The sequence below is a fragment of the Loxodonta africana genome, chromosome 3 (genome assembly GCF_030014295.1).
Source record: "Loxodonta africana isolate mLoxAfr1 chromosome 3, mLoxAfr1.hap2, whole genome shotgun sequence".
NCBI classification, from domain to species: Eukaryota; Metazoa; Chordata; class Mammalia; order Proboscidea; family Elephantidae; genus Loxodonta; species Loxodonta africana.
The window spans coordinates 130,455,029-130,474,045 of NC_087344.1; the positions used below are offsets into that span (position 1 = coordinate 130,455,029).

General features: G+C 36.1%; 1 protein-coding gene across 1 annotated transcript in view; it reads right to left on the reverse strand.

The window, feature by feature from the left end:
* The window catches only part of COL24A1 (collagen type XXIV alpha 1 chain), a 364,074-nt gene that overhangs the window by 291,241 nt on the left and 53,816 nt on the right, over window positions 1-19,017 (reverse strand). The window contains exons 10-11 of the mRNA XM_064279962.1: window positions 8,871-8,924; window positions 6,109-6,153 (exon numbers count right to left, since the gene is read on the reverse strand). Coding sequence (XP_064136032.1) covers window positions 6,109-6,153; window positions 8,871-8,924 — 99 coding nt within the window. The remainder of the gene's footprint in view (window positions 1-6,108; window positions 6,154-8,870; window positions 8,925-19,017) is intronic.

Genomic DNA, 19,017 nt, shown 5'->3' on the forward strand with positions numbered 1-19,017 from the left:
ATCAATCAACGTAATCCACCACATAAATAAAACAAAAGAATTGCACAATTGTCTCAATCAATGCAGAAAAGGCATTCAACACAGTCCAACACTCATTCCTGATAAAAGCTCTCAATAAAATAGGTGTAGAAGGAAATTTTCCCAACATAATAAAGGGTATCTATGAAAAACCAATGGCCAACATCATTTTTAATGGAGAGAGACTGAAAACATTTCCCTTGAGAACAGGAACAAGACAAGGATGCCCCTTATCACCACTCCTATTTAAACATTGTGTTGGAAGTCCTAGCTAGAGCAATAAGGCAAGAAACAGAAATAAAGGGCATCCAAATTGGTAATGAAGAAGTTAAACTGTCCCTGTTTGCAGACGATATGATACTATACATAGAAAACCCAAAAGACTTCACAAGAAAACTACTGGAACTAAAAGAAAGATTCAGCAGAGGAGCAGGATAAGAGGTAAAGATACAAAAATCAGTTGGATTCCTATATGCCAATAAAGAGAATGATGAAAAGGAAATCACAAAAACAATACCATTCATAATAGCTGCTAAGAAAATAAAACACTTGGGAATAAATCTAACCAGGGAGGTAAAAGACCTATACAAAGAAAAGTACAAAACACTTTTGCATGAAGAGATCTGCATAAATGGAAAAACAAACCATGCTCATGGATAGCTAGACTTAACAGTGTAAAAATAAGAATTCTACCCAAAGTGATTTACAAATACAATGCAATCCTGATCCAAATACCAACAACATTCTTTAAAGAGATGGAAAAACTTATCATTAACTTTATATGGAAAGGGAAGAAGCCTTGGATAAGTAAAGCACTATTGAAGAAAAAGAATAAAGTAGAAGGGCTCACACTTATCTGACCTCAGAGCATACTATACAGCTACGGTAGTGAAAACAGCCTCGTACTGGTACAATGACAGACGCATTGACCAATGGAACAGAATTGAGAACCCAGATGTAAATCCATCCACCTGTGGTCACCTGATCTTCAACAAGGGCCCAAACTCCATCAAATGGAGAAAAGACAGTCTTTTTAACAAATGGTGCTGGCAAAACTTGATGTCCATCTGCAAAAAAAAAAAAAATGAAAGAGGACCCATACCTCACACCATATACAAAAACTAATTCAAAATGGATCAAAGACCTAGGCATAAAGCCAAAAACCATGAAGTTCATAGAAGAAAAAAGAGGATCAACACTACAGGCCCTAATACACAGTATTAACAGGATACGAACCACAACCAACAACACACAAACTCCAGAGGATAAGCTAGATAACCGGGATCTTCTAAAAATTAAACACTTATGCTTATCAAAAGATTTCACCAAAATAGCAAGAAGAGAACCTACAGGCTGGGAAAAATTTTTTGACTATTCTCTAAAATCTACAAGAAAATCTAACATCTCTACAATAAAAAGGCAAATAATACAATTAAAAAATGGGCAAAAGAAATGAACAGACACACCACCAAAGAAGACATTCAAGCAGCCAACAGGCACATGAAGAAATGCTCAGGATCTCTAGTCATTAGAGAAAATGCAAATCAAAACCACAATGAGATACCATCTAACCCTGGCATTACTGGCACAAATCAATAAAACAGGAAATAACAAATACTGGAGAGGCTGCGGGGAGATGGGAACTTTTATGTACTGCTGGTGGTAATGCAAAATGGTACAACCATTTTGGAAAATGATACGGCCCTTCCTTAGAAAGCTAGAAGTAGAAATACCATATGATCCAGGAATCCCACTCCTAGGAATATATCCTAGAGAAATAAGAGCCGTCACATGGATAAATGTATGCACACTCATCTTCACTACAGCATTGTTCGCAATAGCAAAAAGATGGAAACAATCTAGATGCCCATCAACAGATGAATGGATAAACAAAACTGTGGTACATACACACAATGGAGTATTATTCAACAATAAAGAATGATGAATCTATGAAGGATCTCATAACATGAATGAATCTGGAGGGCATTACGCCGAGTGAAATAAGTCAATCACAAAAGGGCAAATATTGTATGAGACCACTGCTGTAAATACTCATGAAAAGGTTTACATACAAAAAGAAATAGTCTTTGATAGTTACGAGGAAGGGAAGAGGTGGGGATAGAAAAACGCTTAATAGGCAATAGATAAGTGGTAACTTTGGTGAAGGATAAGACAATACACAATACTGGGGAAGCCAGCACAACCTGTACAAGGCAAGGTCATGGCAGCTCCATAGACACATTCAAACTCCCTGAGGGACTGAATTGCTGGGCTGAGGGCTGTGGGGGCCATAATCTCGGGGAATATCTAGATCAGCTGGCATAACATAGTTTGTAAAGAATATGTTGTATATTCTACTTTGGTAAGCAATGTCTGAGGTCTTAAAAGCCTGTAAGCTGCCATCTAGAATATTCCACTGGTCTCACCCCTTCCTCACCCCTTCAGGAGCAAGGAAGAATGAAGAAAACTAAAGATACAAGGAAAGATTAGTAAAAAGGACAAATGGACCACATCTACTGCAGCCTTCACCAGACTGAGTCTAGTACGGCTAGATGGTGCCCAGCTACCACCACTGACTGCTCTGACAGGGATCACAATAGAGGGTTCTGGACAGAGCCAGAGAAAAATGTAGAAGAAAATTCTAACTCAAAAAGAAAGACCAGACTTGCTGGCCTGACAGAGACTGGAGAAACCCTGCAAGTATGGCCTCCAGACACCCTTTCAGCTCAGTGATGAGGTCACTCCTGAGGTTCACCCTTAAGCCAAAGATTAAACAGCCCCATGCAACAAAACTAAAAGGGTGCACCATCCCTGAGGCAGGGACTGGAAGGCAGAACAGATCAGGAGAGCTGATAATAGGATACCCAGGGTTGAGAAGGAAGAGTGTTGACATGTCGTGGGGTTGTTAACTAATGTCATAGAACAATGTGTGTACCGTTTGATGAGAAACTAGTTTGTTCTGTAAACCTTCATCTAAAGTACAATAAAAAAAAATATTATTATAGTGATTAGTACCTTATGCTGATTTCCAGAAATCAAGTATAACTATAATACAAGGAAGAAAAAAAAAAAAAAACTCAAAAGGTAACAAACTAAAACCAAAGAATAAAGTTGTTAATTACTTTTTCATATCCTTTGATCCTAAAAATTCCCAATTCATAACAAAAACAGTTTTTCTACTTCAAACTAACAATACTGGTTGAAAACGAAAACAAACAACAACAACAAAAAAATCTGTGTTACAAATAACTCAAATTGTAAAAACTGAATAAACACAATGTTTTCTTTTGGGGAAAAAAGGATTTTTCTGGGAAGTAAGATTTAAATGGAACTTTTAATAAAACGCTAAATTTGAACATGCCAGTACAAGGCTAAATAATAAATAATTACCACTTGAATAACCAAAATAATATGTTATTTAAAATGTGTCCATTTTCAATAGCATTCATATAATATTTACACTGTCTAGGAGAAGATACCTCTTACTTCTAAGCCTATAATTTTGTGTAAAAAAAAAAATACACAAATCACTAAGTAAGTTGGTTCACAACAACTTAATTCCATGCTGAGTGTTTACTCAGGGAAATAAATGATCATTTGGCCAGTAGTCTGAGCATGTGATTTACGGTAAGATCTTCCCAAATCTAAGCTTAGCAATGTTACTAAGTCAGTGGACAATTTGGACAGAAATTTTACTCTGTTATGCTCTGTCCTCTATGTATGTATATGATGTCAATAAATACACAATTTAATATTTTTGTAAACTATCCATATGAAGGAAACCCTGGTGGTGTAGTGGTTAAGTGCTATGGCTGCTAACCAAAGTGTTGGCAGTTCGAATCTGCCAGGCATTCCTTGGAAACTCCATGGGGCAGTTCTACTCTGTCCTATAGAGTTGCTATGAGTCGGAATCAACTCGATGGCACTGGGTTTGGTGTGGTTATCCATATGAAACACAGAGCTTTACGACTTAGCTGAGAAACCACTTAGTAGTCTAAAGAAATTTATCCTGATTAATAAGAATCTCAACTTAGATTGGATCCCTGGTGGTACAGTGGTTAAGAACTTGGCTGCTAACCAAAAGGCCGGCAGTTTGGCAGTGCGAATCCACAAGCTGCTCCTTGGAGATCCTATGCCCATTCTACTTTGTCCTATAGGGTTGCTGTGAGTAGGAATCGACTGGATGGCAGCATGTTTAAAATTAGATTCGAAGTTATTCATGCCTATTATTTTCACTCTGTTTTGATTATCAGAGTACTTCATACCGCACGTAATAATACAGAAAGCAAAGTAATTTGTCTTTCTAATTTCTGGCCTTAATATCAAGGCTTTAAAATCTAAGTGTAAAATGTTACATAAAGCTCATGGAGGTCTTTTTCACTCCAAGAAGAGTTACTATTATTCTACAAATTACATGATATGATAATTATTTAAAACTGAATCACAGTCTATGTTCATAACAATGAATACTTCTATCTATCTAATATTTGAGGAAACAAATTCATTTAAAACACAGAGAGGTGAATAAAAAATAACACCATTATTCAATTAAATGGGAGTGACAGTGGTAAAAAAGTACATTTTCTAGTGGGATTCATGTAATGATAATGCATGAAATAACCAGGGATCCACACAGCGGTACTGTAATGAAACACCAGTCTACACTGAAATCGGCAGAAAATTCAAAGGCAGAGTCTTTGATGTTTGGATAGCCAAAAGTTTCTTGGATACTGACACTTTCAATGTGGGCATTTCCTGGTTTTTGACTTAATTCTTTTTGGTGACCTAGAGTCCTTTAGTTCTGTCCCTGTATTTAAGTATCTATTTGAAAATATAACAAATAGTATAAAATGTAATAAATTACTAACAGAAAATATCCATTTTAATATTCTACACACTTAATAATTTTCTATAGCGAAATGGGTACAAATATTACACAATGATCTTATTCTTTTACTGTTATTAAAATAGTAATGACCATTCTTCTCATAGAATGTTAATCATCTAAATTGAAATACAAGTATCTTATGATGTTTAATATACCTTGCTAATATGTTTGCCACTTAATGTGAGCTATTTGAAGGTGATTATCTGAGGAGTAAGGTAAAGAATCCTGGATTTAAACACAAAGGAGCTGGGCTCAGTTCTTGGATATTCCCACTTGTTAACTATGTGATTTGAGCAAGTCTTTTAACATCTTTGCCTTTCAATTTTTTCAAGTATATAATGCTGATACTAATACCTACTCTAATCTGTCTTGAAGAAATACTGCAAACCTCAGAGGAGAAAATGTCTTAAAAATGATCTTAATATTTTGATGAGATTTATAATCCTTTAGCATTATCATTACAATTTTATTTGTATACACCAAAATTCTAGGAACACTGTTACGAAAAACTGAAGTTTCTTCCTTATAGGCAAAAGAACACTGTGTAGCACAGAATGTCTTACCCTAAAAAATGTCTTTGAAATGTGCAATGCAAAACTTCTGAAGCATACTTATAGCAAAAATAACACAAGTGGAAGGCAGGTGGCTAACTGGCTATACTAACTCAGGATCACCTAAGGACATTTTTCTGAATGTAGTTTTTTCTCATTTGTTTAATAATGGGGTACTAGATAATGTCAGTTTCCTTTTGTCTCTGAAAAGATTTATTACCTAATAAAATTCACTTTCCTTGATTTTTTAAACACCCCATATCATAACCTGAATCAACACCTGAAGTAGGCATTTTAAAAACTTCTAAAACATAAGGTTGATCAGTGCTACCATTAGCGTTTTAAAACGTTCGTGCATATTCTGTGATATTTTAGCTTCTTGGCATTGGGGATAAGAGTTTCTTCCATCAGTATATTAAATGGGTTAGAAATAGCAGATTCAGTTATTTTTAAATTCTAAGATTTTCTTTACATTCTAGGTAATTATTTGATAAGACTGTTAAAGTGGCAAAAATGAAACTCTGTTGAATGGGATGGATTGTGGATGACAACAACAAAAAATACATTCATATTTTAATAAGTAAGAAACAAACATATAATTTGATTATACTGGTCTAAACTGAAGGTGAAGAAACAAGAATTAAAGTTTACCTGTCTTCCCTTAAGACCCTTCTTTCCACGCAGTCCAGGAATGCCCTAGAATACAGAAAAGTCAAAAGTTGATATTTGTTGAACAGGTGAATGAATTAGATATTACAGATCTTTTCCTCTCGAATATCAATCAATGAAGTATGGCGAAGAGAGAAATAAATTGTCCTATAAACTGGTGTTACATTCAGAGAAGCTGCAATACACTAATTTAACTGATTGCTTATCGTTGGCTCCCTTCTTTCTTCATAAGAAAATCCAGATTTTCTTCAGGAATCCACCTCATCTGCACTTCCAAATATGATCCTGAAATCCATCTGGTAACATTTATCTGTCTAGAGGTGGACACATGATGGAAGTTGGCACAGTCAGGCAAACAAGAAAGTCTCATTTTCCATACCTAAGGGACAGCACCCTCCTCTCCCTCTCTGGCTGGACATGAAAAAGAGACATTTAGTCCTTGCACTGGCAATCTTGCAATCATATAGGAAATCAGCCTTAAGATAAACCCAGCATTGAAAACGGTAAAGCAGAAACGACCTATTGCCATTGAGTCGATTCCAACTAATAGCAACCCTATAGGACAGACCAGAACCGCCCCGTAGAGTTCCCAAGGACCACCTGGTGGACTCGAACTGCTGACCTTTTGGTTAATAGCTGTAGCACTTAACCACTGCGCCACCAGGGTTTCCAAGCAGAAATAAGGATGATAGTATCACTGAACTTGAGATCATATTGTGCTCAGATCTACCTAATGGATGAATTTCTGGTCATGTAAAAAGGAGTGGTGCTTAGAACTTAAGCTCCCAGGCTTTGGAGCCAGAATACCTGTGTTCAGGCTCTGCACTTTCTACCTGTATTTAGTCTTAGACAAGTTACTTTCTGTGTGTCTTATCTTTTTCACTGATAATGAAATTTCTAAGCAGAAACCTAAGGGTAGTATAGACAGAACTACACAGGCATTTTTATTTCACATAAATATGAATATATACAATACTAACTTCCAGAAATGATTTTTTCCTTCCATTTGTTTTTAGGAGTGACTAACATTATTATTTTCTATTTTCCTCTATTTAAATGTTTCATAACATAATAATGACATGTAGTTAGCAATACCATTCATGATTCTAATGATAATTTTGATGTAGCCAAATAAAATTGGAATATAGTCCCATGATAGGCAAAATATTAAGAGGTGATCTTAATGTGTTGTGACAAATCTTGATATTTTTCATATAGACTGGTCAATATTAGTGTGATTACAGGTAATACCATGTTGATGGTCAGTATCAACACTGGGCTTAAGATACTTAAATCTAAAATAACAATATTGTGCAAGGGCACATAACTTTGGTTTATTTATTATATCACTTCATCATTTACTAGAAAGAAGTTCATGCCAAAAGGTCAGGAAAGGATTGTATCTCAAGCAGCAAAATTAACAATGCAAGCTAGATATGCTCCTTTGGGTCAACAAAAAGCAGTTCAATCCTTTGCTTGATAAATTGTGGATACCAAAAAGCAAACCCAATTGCCATCCAGCAGATTTTGATTCATAGTGATCCTATAGGATAGAGTAGAACTGCTCTATAGGGTTTCTAAGGCTGTAAATATTTACAGAAGCAGACTGCCACATTTTTCTTCTGTGGAGCAGCTGGTGGTTTTGAGCTGCCAATCTTTCAGTTAGCAGCTGAGCACTTTAACAACTGTGCCACCAGCACTCTAAATTAGATACATCATCTATTAATTTGCATCACTTAAAGGTTAGGTGATTAGGTGTGGTATCACAACTTCTTAAGAAGATACTTCTTACTGCTAAAAGAAATAACCAAGGGAAAATGTTCACCTCATCTCACCTAAGAAGATGGAACTTTTTGATTGTTATTACAGCACATTTAGATGCTTTGAATATTTCTCCTCTGCAGGGCCATTCACAAGTAATCACAAAAAATATGATTTAATTCACTCATGCTTCAAACTACATATTTGAAAAACTCATCTAGCAATGAATAATCTGGTTCACTTTCATTTGAAAAATCTGTTTCCAGAAATGAAAATTTTGGCCTCAACTGCAGTTCTGTAGGGGCAGAATTAAAATCTAAATTCTAAAGATCATTTTCTAATTTCAAACTTTATGATCATATAACATTATTTAATTCTATTTTTTTCAAATAATGTTGATAGTGTAAATAAAGATACGCAATGAGAAATCACTGACCTGCACATGGCACTGAAAACCAGCGATGAAGGTGGAATGTCAAAACTCTGTAACTAACTGTATTAATATTTTAAAAGTATAACAAGCCATTTGCACAGGCTCCATCTTTATTCACAAGTACCAAAAATTTATCAATAGCTATTTTCTGTTATTAAATTAGGCAAAAAATATATCTAGTCAGGCTAAATTCTTTACTGCGAATTCAAGTGCAAAATATAAGACCTGTTAATAACATCACAGGACAAAAAAGTTTACACTCAAAGAGTAATGAGTTACAAAATAAAATTTTAACTAGTAGATGTTTGAATATTCCAAATTACATTTTTCTCAAATTTGATTAAAAATATAATATCCAACCATATATGTTTTATCACATTACATCTTTATAACAAAATTCAAGAAAGTCTGATTATATTTCTGGCAGTTGATGCTTTAGTCAGTAAGACTTCCTGCCTGCCTCCTATTACATCTGAGTTTAAGACCCTGTTGCCCAACCTTATCATAAATATGTCACTTTAGAAAATAATATTTTAAGGAATGAACTTACTCTTTCTCCTTCAGGTCCTAGTGGTCCTACATCTCCAGGAGAGCCAATGAAACCCTTAAAGCAAGCACATAATCTTTATATTATTTCACTAGAATATTCACTCTCTAAGCAATTCTAAATAGGGGTATTTAAATTTTTGTTCATAGTAATATGGAATCAAAAACTTAAAAGTATGAATAGGAAAGACTTCCCCTCACCTTATTGCTCTTCTTCCAAAAGTTACAAATAAATCTTTTCATTTAAAAACAGTTTGTGGCTAATAAAAATCAACAAGACCAAAATCTTTTCATTCACTGGACTTTATAGTGGGAAGAAAATATACGCAAACAGTTAACTACTATATAAGATGGAATAGGTGTATCAAAAGAATATAAGAAGTACAGAGAAGAAAGAGATTCATTCCAATGTGGTAGGAAGTAAAGGTATCAAAGAAGGTTTCCAAGGAGATTGGCAACTGAGTCAGGCCTTAGAGTGTGGGTAGGATCTGGATAAGCAGAGGCTAGAGAAAGAACACGCCAAGCAGAGCAATTAGGGTATGCAGAGGCATAACAGGGAGTTCAGGGAGTGTTTGAAAATGATAACTGACCACACTGCATGTGTAAGGTGATTTGGAGAAAACCAAAGACCCATCCCGCCCTCTGGAAGAGAACAATTTGGTCTGAGAAACAATGGGTATTTTTAAAGAACAATGCAAGGTATTTATCCTAAAGTACTTTAAATATCTCACCTGTTGCAAATAATTACCTGTTTCATCAATTTAATAGATAAAGTGGCAGAGAGTTTTGGGGCTAGATTTAAAAAAAAAAGGAGCACCTTAAATTTCAGTCTAGGAATTTTAGACTTTATATTTTAGACAACTGGAAGTTACTGACTTCGAGGGAATGTGGTAGTATCCTGAAGTTCAAATGTGTTTCTGAAATATTAATCTGTTGACAGGATACAGAATACCTCAGAGACAGGAAACGATGAATGTAGGAAAACCAGTTAGAAGGCTCTTTTAATGATCCAAGTTTGAAGAAATATGAGTCTGGATCACTGATTCAACAAATATTATTTTATTGCCCATTGTATGCTAGGTCCTAGGATGTTATGGAGGAACTGGGCCCCCTCAAAATATGTGTGAGAATCCTAACCCTTATTCCTGTATATATAATCCTGTTTTTGTTCTTCGTTATGTTAATGAGGTCGTACCAACGTAGGGTGTGTCCTAAACCAGATCACTTCTGTGCTATACATAAAACAGCACAGACACCAGGACATGCTGACACAGGAGGAAGATAAATTCTATCTGATAACTGTTGAGGCAGATGAATCTACAAGTTCAGGAACTCCAAAGGTTGGTTATTTAGTGCTAGAAGTTAAAACAGATAAAGAAGGATCTTCCCCTAAAACCACACTCTATTCACACTTCTAGCCTTTTAAACCACGAGAAAATAAATTTGTTTTTTAAAGCCACCCATTTGTGATATTCCTGTTGTAGCAGCACTAGGAAACTAAGACATGGAATTATAAAGATGAATACAAAAATCAGTGCCTTCAAGAAATGCATAATTAATTAGGAAAGAGGGACATGAATAAATAATTGTAATGCTGTATGATAATTATAATAATAGGAATACAAGATGCAATGGGAACTTTGGGAGCAGGATGACCAACTTTGCCTAGAAGGAAGATTTAGGGCAGCTCTACAGAGGAGGGAAGCTTTGAGCTGAATCTTGAAGGAAAGGAAGGGCATTCCAAGAAGGGCTAAGAAAATGTCTTCAGTCAATCAATGGAAACCGTGGTAGCATAGTAGTTAAGAGCTATGTCTGCTAACCAAAAAGTGAGCAGTTTGAATCCACCAGGTGCTCCTTGGAAACTCCATGGGGCAGTTCTGCTTTGTCCATAGGGTTGCTACGAGTCTGAATTGACTTGACAGCAACAGGTCTGGTTTGGAGTCAATCAATCAATAGGAATGAAATAACATGGCATTTTCAAAAATCTACAAATAGATCTATATGTTTGGTGAACAAAAGGAGGGGTTGAAAAATGTGGCAGGGTTCAGAAAGTGAAGGATTTTTTATGCCAAGATACAAAGTTTACAATTTATATTATGATCCATTAAAATGTTTTAGACATAGTTTTCATTATCAACAAATTTCCAGTTTAGAAAATTCACTTGGATTATATGGGTCAAGGCTTATAGTAGAATTGGTAGCCAAATGATAACCACTGACAGGAAGTAAAACAGGAAAGCTGGGTATGGAGGAAGAAGCATGAGTTTTGTTAGAAATTTTGAGTTTGTGGTGATGCTGAAGTGTTCATGTGTCTATCTTAGCTGAGAACTGGAGTTGTGGTGCTCACAGAATGAGCTCATAGAGATAGGATTTAAAGGTGAGATGAGTCTGAGGCCTTAAAAGTAAACTAGAGTTCTGAGGGAGAAAACAAACAAAAAATCACTGAATCAAAGAGAGGGTGAAATGAGGGGCAGGAGAAAAAAATAATTTTATGGATACAGAGAAAGCCAAGGTACAAAAGACTTTGAAGGAGAGATGCAGAGAGGACATTTTGATTAAGTTCTAAATAAAGTCTGCTTGTTTCAAATCAGAGAATGGGTGACTTTTCAGAGAAAATGCTTCTATACACTAAGAAAGAATTCAGGTGTTAAAAGGGTAAATATCTCAGTAATCATTTCTAGGTTGTGTGGAATGAGAACCTTGAAAGGGATTTATTTTCTGAGGGTGAAAGCTAGTTCATTGTTCCCATAATATAAGAAGTATGATTTTTTGACAAGGAAAAGCACCTTTAAAATTCCTCTATGTTCTAGAGATTGTATGAACAAACACAAAATAATTCGTTTCCTTTAACTCAACTTTAATAAAACAAAATATCCATAATTTGCTTGCTTGAAAGCTAAGCAGCTGGAAGAATTTTTTTTTTAATGAAATACATGAATGTATTTCTGATACCAATATATTCAGGATTATAATGACAAAGTGCATAATTTTCAGAATCATCAGCAATAAATGCATAAAGTTTAAAAGCAGCTAACTTTTATTTTAATATATACTACTGGAGTTTTGTTTATAACTAAAAGGAACAGACCCTACTTGGTGCACATTTATCAATGAACTAAGTAGCCAACTGAGACCTCAAGAGCTGTAAAGTGAGACCTCTATTCAACACAGCCTCTATGGGGTAAAACCTCAACATTATAGAACTAAAGATTTTTAAGGGAACAATGCTATGAGTATTTATTTAGATGTTTCACAAAGGTTTCTCGATAATTATGATAAATAATTGTCAGCAGCACTCACCAAAGAAATCACAAATGGTTGTGGTCATTTGTAAAATATCACCACTAAACTAGAGTTTAGTGCATAATCAAACAAAGAACATAAAAAATAGGAACACAGATGTTTTTGCTTTTTGGACTGAAGGTTGTAGATCAGTTAGGGGCAATTTGTGTCACCTGCAGGGCCACTAATAGTTAAGAAAAGTCCCTTCACACTTCTACTTTTTGAGGAATTTAGCATACTATTACACAAAGAAATGCCCAAGAAAGTCACAAAAGTATGGCTTATTTTAAATGTTTACAATTAACAAAGTAATTCTCTCAACACCAAAAATACAATCAAATAACTCTGCCAGAAAAAGGATAATTTATCATAGGATTCATGAAGAAAATTATAGTGAATAACATGGTATAGTCCAATCATAGACCACAAACTAAATGAAAAACATAATCCTGTCAGTTTTTTTCTATTATTTTTGTCTTTTTAACTACATTTGGAATTAAGGTCAAAAGTTTTTGTGAATGTGAGACCTGAAAAAATGGTCCTCCTGATTCCCCCCAAATGAAAATTTACAAGATAAAGTATAATATTTGGAAATGTCTTTACAAATTGCTATACAAAATTGTTATTTTGTTATAATCTGTTAAAATGACTAATTACAGACTTAAATCAATTAGGAATAATAATAGATCCATTTAAAAAATTCAAAAAATGCTGTTATAAAGTTAACCATCTGAACCTAGAAGTACAACTTAAAAGGGTTCCAACCTAGACAACAACTTTCAACACGTGGGAAAACAGCACAATAAAATGGTATATAATAAAGTACAAAAATGATAAAAAAGGGGAACTCAGAGAAGTTATACGGATCATTGGAGCAAGATGAGAAAATGTGATTAAGAGTAAACTGCACAGCACCAAATGCATCCTGCGCACACACCCTGGGAGTTATTAGCTCCTGCACTGAAGAAACTCCCAAATTATACTAAGGATAGTATCCATGTATTGTTGTTGTTGAGAGGTGCCTTCGAGTGGGTTCCAATTCACAGCCACCCTATGTACAATAGAACAAAACACTGCCTGGTCCTGCACCATCCTCACAATCGTTGCTATGCTTGAGCCCATTGTTGCAATCGCTGTGTCAATCCACCTCATTGAGAGTCTTCCTTTTTTTCACTGACTCTCTACTTTACCAAGCACGAAGTTCTCTAGGGACCGATTCCTCCTGTCAACATGTCCAAAGTATGTGAGGCATACTTTTGCCATCCTTGCCTCTAAGGACCATTCTGGTTGTATGTCTACCAAGACAAATTTGTTCGTTCTTCTAACAGTCCATGGTATATTCAATATTCTTCACCAAGGCCATAATTCAAAGGCATCAATTCTTCCTCAGTCTTCCTTATTCACTGTCCAGCTTTCATATGCATATGAGGCAACTGAAAACACCATGGCTTGGGTCAGGCTCATCATTGCTCTCAAAGTGACATCTTTGTTTTTTAATGCTTTAGAGAGGTCCCATGCAGCAGATTCACCCAAAGCAATATGTCATTCGATTTCTTGACTACTGCTTCCATGGGCTTTGATTGTGGATCCTAGTAAAACAAAATCCTTGACAACAACAATCTTTTCTCCATTTATTATGATGTTGCTTACTGGTCCATTTGTGAGGATTTTTGTTTTCTTTATGTTGAGGTACAATCCATACTGAAGGCTGTGGTCTTTGATCTTCATCAGTAAGTGCTTCAAGTCCTCCTTCCTTTCAGCAAGCAAGGTTGTGTCGTCTGCATAATGCAGGTTGTTAATGAGTCTTCTACCAATCCTGATGCCACATTCTTCTTCATATAGTCCAGCTTCTCCAATTATTTGCTCAGCATACAGGTTGAATAAGTATGGTGAAAGGATGCAACCCTTATGCACACCTTTCTTGATTTTAAACCATGCAGTATCCCCTTGCTGTATTCTAACTATTGCCTCTTGGTCTATGTACAGTTTCTGTGTGAGCACAATTAAGTGTTCCGGAATTCCCATTCTTTCCAATGTTATCCATAATTTGTTATGATCCACAAAGTCGAATATCTTTGCATTATCATTAAAACACAGGTAAACATCTCTCTGGTATTCGCTTTAGCTTACTATTTTCTCATTTGTAAAATGTGGATGATATACCTGTTCTCCCACTTCACAAAACTGATAGTAAAAATAAAAGAAGAAAATACATATGAAAGCATTTAAAATATTTAAGAGTTCTTGAAAATGTAAGGAATTGATACAGCACCAAAAAAACCAAACCAAACCCAGTGCCATCGAGTCGATTCCGACTCATAGCAACCCTATAGGACAGAGCAGAACTGGCCCATAGAGTTTCCAAGGAGCACCTGGAGGATTCGAACTGCCGACCCTTTGGTTGGCAGCCATACCACTTAATCACTATGCCACCAAGGTTTCCTGATACAGCACATACTGTTTAAATACTTGATGCTTTACTTATTTCTGGAAGGTATTTTAGATAGGAGACCTTGGGTGTTGCAAATAGTTCACATGCTTGGCTGCTAACTGAAAGTTTGGACGTTTGAGTCCACCCCAAGGCTCCTCAGAAGAAAGGCCTGGTGATACATTTCAAAAAAATCAACCACTGAAATCCTCATGGAGTACAGTTCTACTCTGACACCAGATGTAATGAGTTGGAATTGACTTAACAACAACTGGTGGTGGTGGTGAATTTTAGATAATTTAAGACACAGATGTATACTCTAGTTTATTTTTACTGATTTTTCCTGGACCCAACTTTGGTTTTAATTTAGAGCACACTATATAACATGAATGTCATAGTAATTCTGTTTACTCCCTTAGTGATGAAAAATGGCTAATGATTATTGGTTTTGAAGTCCAATGTGTTGTTCTGGATATGACAAGCTTATTTCCTTCTTTGTAGATATTTCTTTACTCTTGATCCTTTTTTTTTTAAATGATTTTTATTGTGCTCCAAGTGAAAGTTTACAAATCAAGTCAGTCTGTCACATATAAGCTTATATACACCTTACTCCATACTCCCATTTACACTCCCCCTAATGAGTCAGCCCGCTCCCTCCTTCCAGTCTCTCCTTTCGTGACGGTTTTGTCACATTCTAGCCCTCTCTACCTCCCATCTCCCCTCCAGACAAGAGATGCCAACACAGTCTCAAGTGTCCACTTGATACTAGTGGCTCACTCTTCATCAGCATCTCTCTCCAACCCATTGTCCAGTCCCTTCCATGTCTGATGAGTTGTTTTCGGGAATGGTTCCTGTCCTGGGCCAACAGAAGGTTTGGGGACCATGACCGCCGGGATTCTTCTAGTCTCAGTCAGACCATTAAGTCTGGTCTGTTTATGAGAATTTGGAGTCTGCATCCCACTGTTCTCCTCTTCCCTCAGGGGTTCTCTGCTGTGCTCCCTGTCAGGGCAGTCATTGGTTGTGGCCAGGCACCATCTAGTTCTTCTGGTCTCAGGATGATGTAGCCTTTGGTCACGTGGCCCTGTCTGTCTCTTAGGCTTATAGTTATCGTATGACCTTGGTGTTCTTCATTCTCCTTTGATTCGGGTTGAGACCACTTGATTCATCTTAGATGGCTGCTTGTTAGCATTTAAGACCCCAGATGCCACACTTCAAAGTAGGATGCAGAATGTTTTCATAATAGAATTATTTTGCCAATTGACTTAGAAGTCCCCTTAAGCCATAGTCCCCAAACCCCCGCCCTTGCTCTGCTGACCTTCGAAGCATTCAGTTTATCCTGGAAACTTCTTTCCTTTTGGTCCAGTTGAGCTGACCTACCCTGTATTGAGTATTGTCCTTCCCTTCACCTAAAGTAGCTCTTATCTACTAACTAATCAGCAAATAACTCTCTCCCACCCTTCCTCCCTCCCCCCTTGTAACCACAAAAGTATGTGTTCTTCTCAGTTTATACTATTTCTCAAGAACTTATAATAGTGGTCTTATACAGTATTTGTCCTTTTGCCTCTGACTAATTTCACTCAGTGTAATGCCTTCCAGGTTCCTCCATGTTATGAAATGTTTCACAGATTCGTCACTGTTCTTTATTGATGTGTAGTATTCCATTGTGTGGATATATCATAATTTATTTAACCATTCATCTGTTGATGGACAGGTTGGTTGCTTCCATTTTTTTGCTATTGTAAACCGTGCTGCAATAAACACGAGTGTGCATATATCTGTTCATGTGAAGGCTCTTATTTCTCTAGGGTATATTCCGAGGAGTGGGATTTCTGGGTTGTATGGTAGTTCTACTTCTAACTTTTTAAGAAAATGCCAGATAGATTTCCAAAGTGGTTGTACCATTTTACATTCCCACCAGCAGTGTATAAGAGTTCCAATCTCTCTGCACCTTCTCCGACATTTATTATTTTGTGTTTTTTGGATTAATGCCAGCCTTGCTGGATGAGATGGAATCTCATCGTAGTTTTAATTTGCGTTTCTCTAATGGCTAATGATCGAGAGCATTTTCTCATGTATCTGTCAACTGCCTGAATATCTTCTTTAGTGAAGTGCGTGTTCATATCCTTTGCCCACTTCTTGATTGGGTTCTTTGTCTTTTTGTGGTTGAGTGTTAACAGAATCATATAGATTTTAGAGATCAGGCACTGGTCGGAGATGTCATAGCTGAAAATTTTTTCCCAATCTGTAGGTGGTCTTTTAACTCTTTTGGTGAAGTCTTTAGATGAGCATAGGTGTTTGATTTTTAGGAGCTCCCAGTTATCTGGTTTCTCTTCGTCATTTTTGGTAATGTTTTGTATTCTGTTTATGCCTTGTATTAGGGCTCCTAATGTTGTCCCTATTTTTTCTTCCATGATCTTTATCATTTCAGTCTTTATGTTTAGGTCTTTGATCCACCTGAAGTCAGTTTTTGTGCATGGCGTGAGGTATGGGTCCTGTTTCATTTTTTTGCAAATGGATATCCAATTATGCCAGCACCATTTGTTAAAAAGACTATCTTTTCCCCCATTAACTGACACTGGGCCTTTGTCAAATATCAGCTGCTCATATGTGGATGGATTTATATCTGGGTTCTCAATTCTGTTCCATTGGTCTATGTGTCTGTTGTTGTACCAGTACCAGGCTGTTTTGACTACTGTGGCTGTATAATATGCTCTAAAATCAGGTAGAATGAGGCCTCCCACTTTCTTCTTCTTTTTCAGTAATGCTTTACTTATCCGGGGCTTCTTTCCCTTCCATATGAAGTTGGTGATTTGTTTCTCCATCACATTAAAAAAAGCCATTGGAATTTGGATCAGAAGTGCATTGTATGTATAGATGGCTTTTGGTAGAATGGATGTTTTTACTATGTTAAGTCTTCCTATCCATGAGCAAGGTATGTTTTTCCACTTAATTAGGTCCTTTTTAGTTTCTTGCAGTAGTACTTTGTAGTTTTCTTTGTATAGGTCTTTTACAATTTTGGTAAGATTTATTCCTAAGTATTTTATCTTCTTGGGGGCTACTGTGAATGGTATTGATTTGGTGATTTCCTCTTTGATGTTCTTTTTGTTGATGTAGAGGTATCCAAGTGATTTTTGTATTTTATCTTATAACCTGAGACTCTGCCAAACTCTTCTATTAGTTTCAGTAGTTTTCTGGAGGATTCCTTAGGGTTTTCTGTGTATAAGATCATGTCAGCTGCAAATACAGATAATTTTACTTCTTCCTTGCCAATCCAGATGCCCTTTATTTCTTTGTCTAGCCTAATTGCTCTGGCTAGGACCTCTAGCACAATGTTGAATAAGAGCGGTGATAACGGGCATCCTTGTCTGGTTCCCGTTCTCAAAGTAACACTTTCAGGCTCTCTCCATTTAGAGTGATGTTGGCTGTTGGCTTTGTATACACGCCCTTTATCATGTTGAGGAGTTTTCCTTCAATTCCTATTTTGCTGAGAGTTTTTATCATGAATGGGTGTTGGACTTTGTCAAATGCCTTTTCTGCATCAGTTGATAAGATCATGTGGTTTTTGTCTTTCTTTTATTTATATGGTGGATTACATCAATGGTTTTTCTAATATTAAACCAGCCTTGCATACCTGGTATAAATCCCACTTGGTTGTGGTGGATTATTTTTTTGATATGTTGTTGAATTCTGTTGTCTAGAATTTTGTTGAGGATTTTTGCATCTATGTTCATGAGGGATATAGGTCTATAATTTTCTTTTTTTGTGATGTCTTTACCTGGTTTTGGCATCAGGGATAGGGTGGCTTCATAGAATGAGTTAGGCAGTATTCCATAATTTTGTATCCTTTGAAATACCTTTAGTAGTAGTGGTGTTAACTCTTCGCTGAAAGTTTGGTAGAATTCTGCAGTGAAGCCGTCCAGGCCAGGGCTTTTTTTTCTTGGGAGTTTTTTGATTACCTTTTCAATCTCTTTTTTTGTTATGGGTTTATTTAGTTGTTCTTCCTCTGATTGTGTTAGTTTAGGTAGGTAATGTTTTTCTAGGAATTCATCCATTTCTTCTAGGTTTGCAAATTTGTTAGAGTACAATTTTTCCTAATAATTTGATATGATTCTTTTAATTTCAGTTGGTTCTGTTGTGATATGGCCCATCTCGTTTCTTATTCAGGTTATTTGTTTCCTTTCCTGTATTTCTTTAGTCAGTCTGGCCAATGGTTTATCAATTTTGTTAATTTTTTCAAAGAACCAGCTTTTGGCTTTGTTAATTCTTTCAATTGTTTTTCTGATCTCTCATTCATTTAGTTCAGCTCTAATTTTTATTATTTCTTTTGTTCTGGTGCCTGATGGATTCTTTTGTTGCTCGATTTCTATTTGTTCAAGTTGTAGGGACAGTTCTCTGATTTTGGCTCTTTCTTCTTTTTGTATGTGTGCATTTATCGATATAA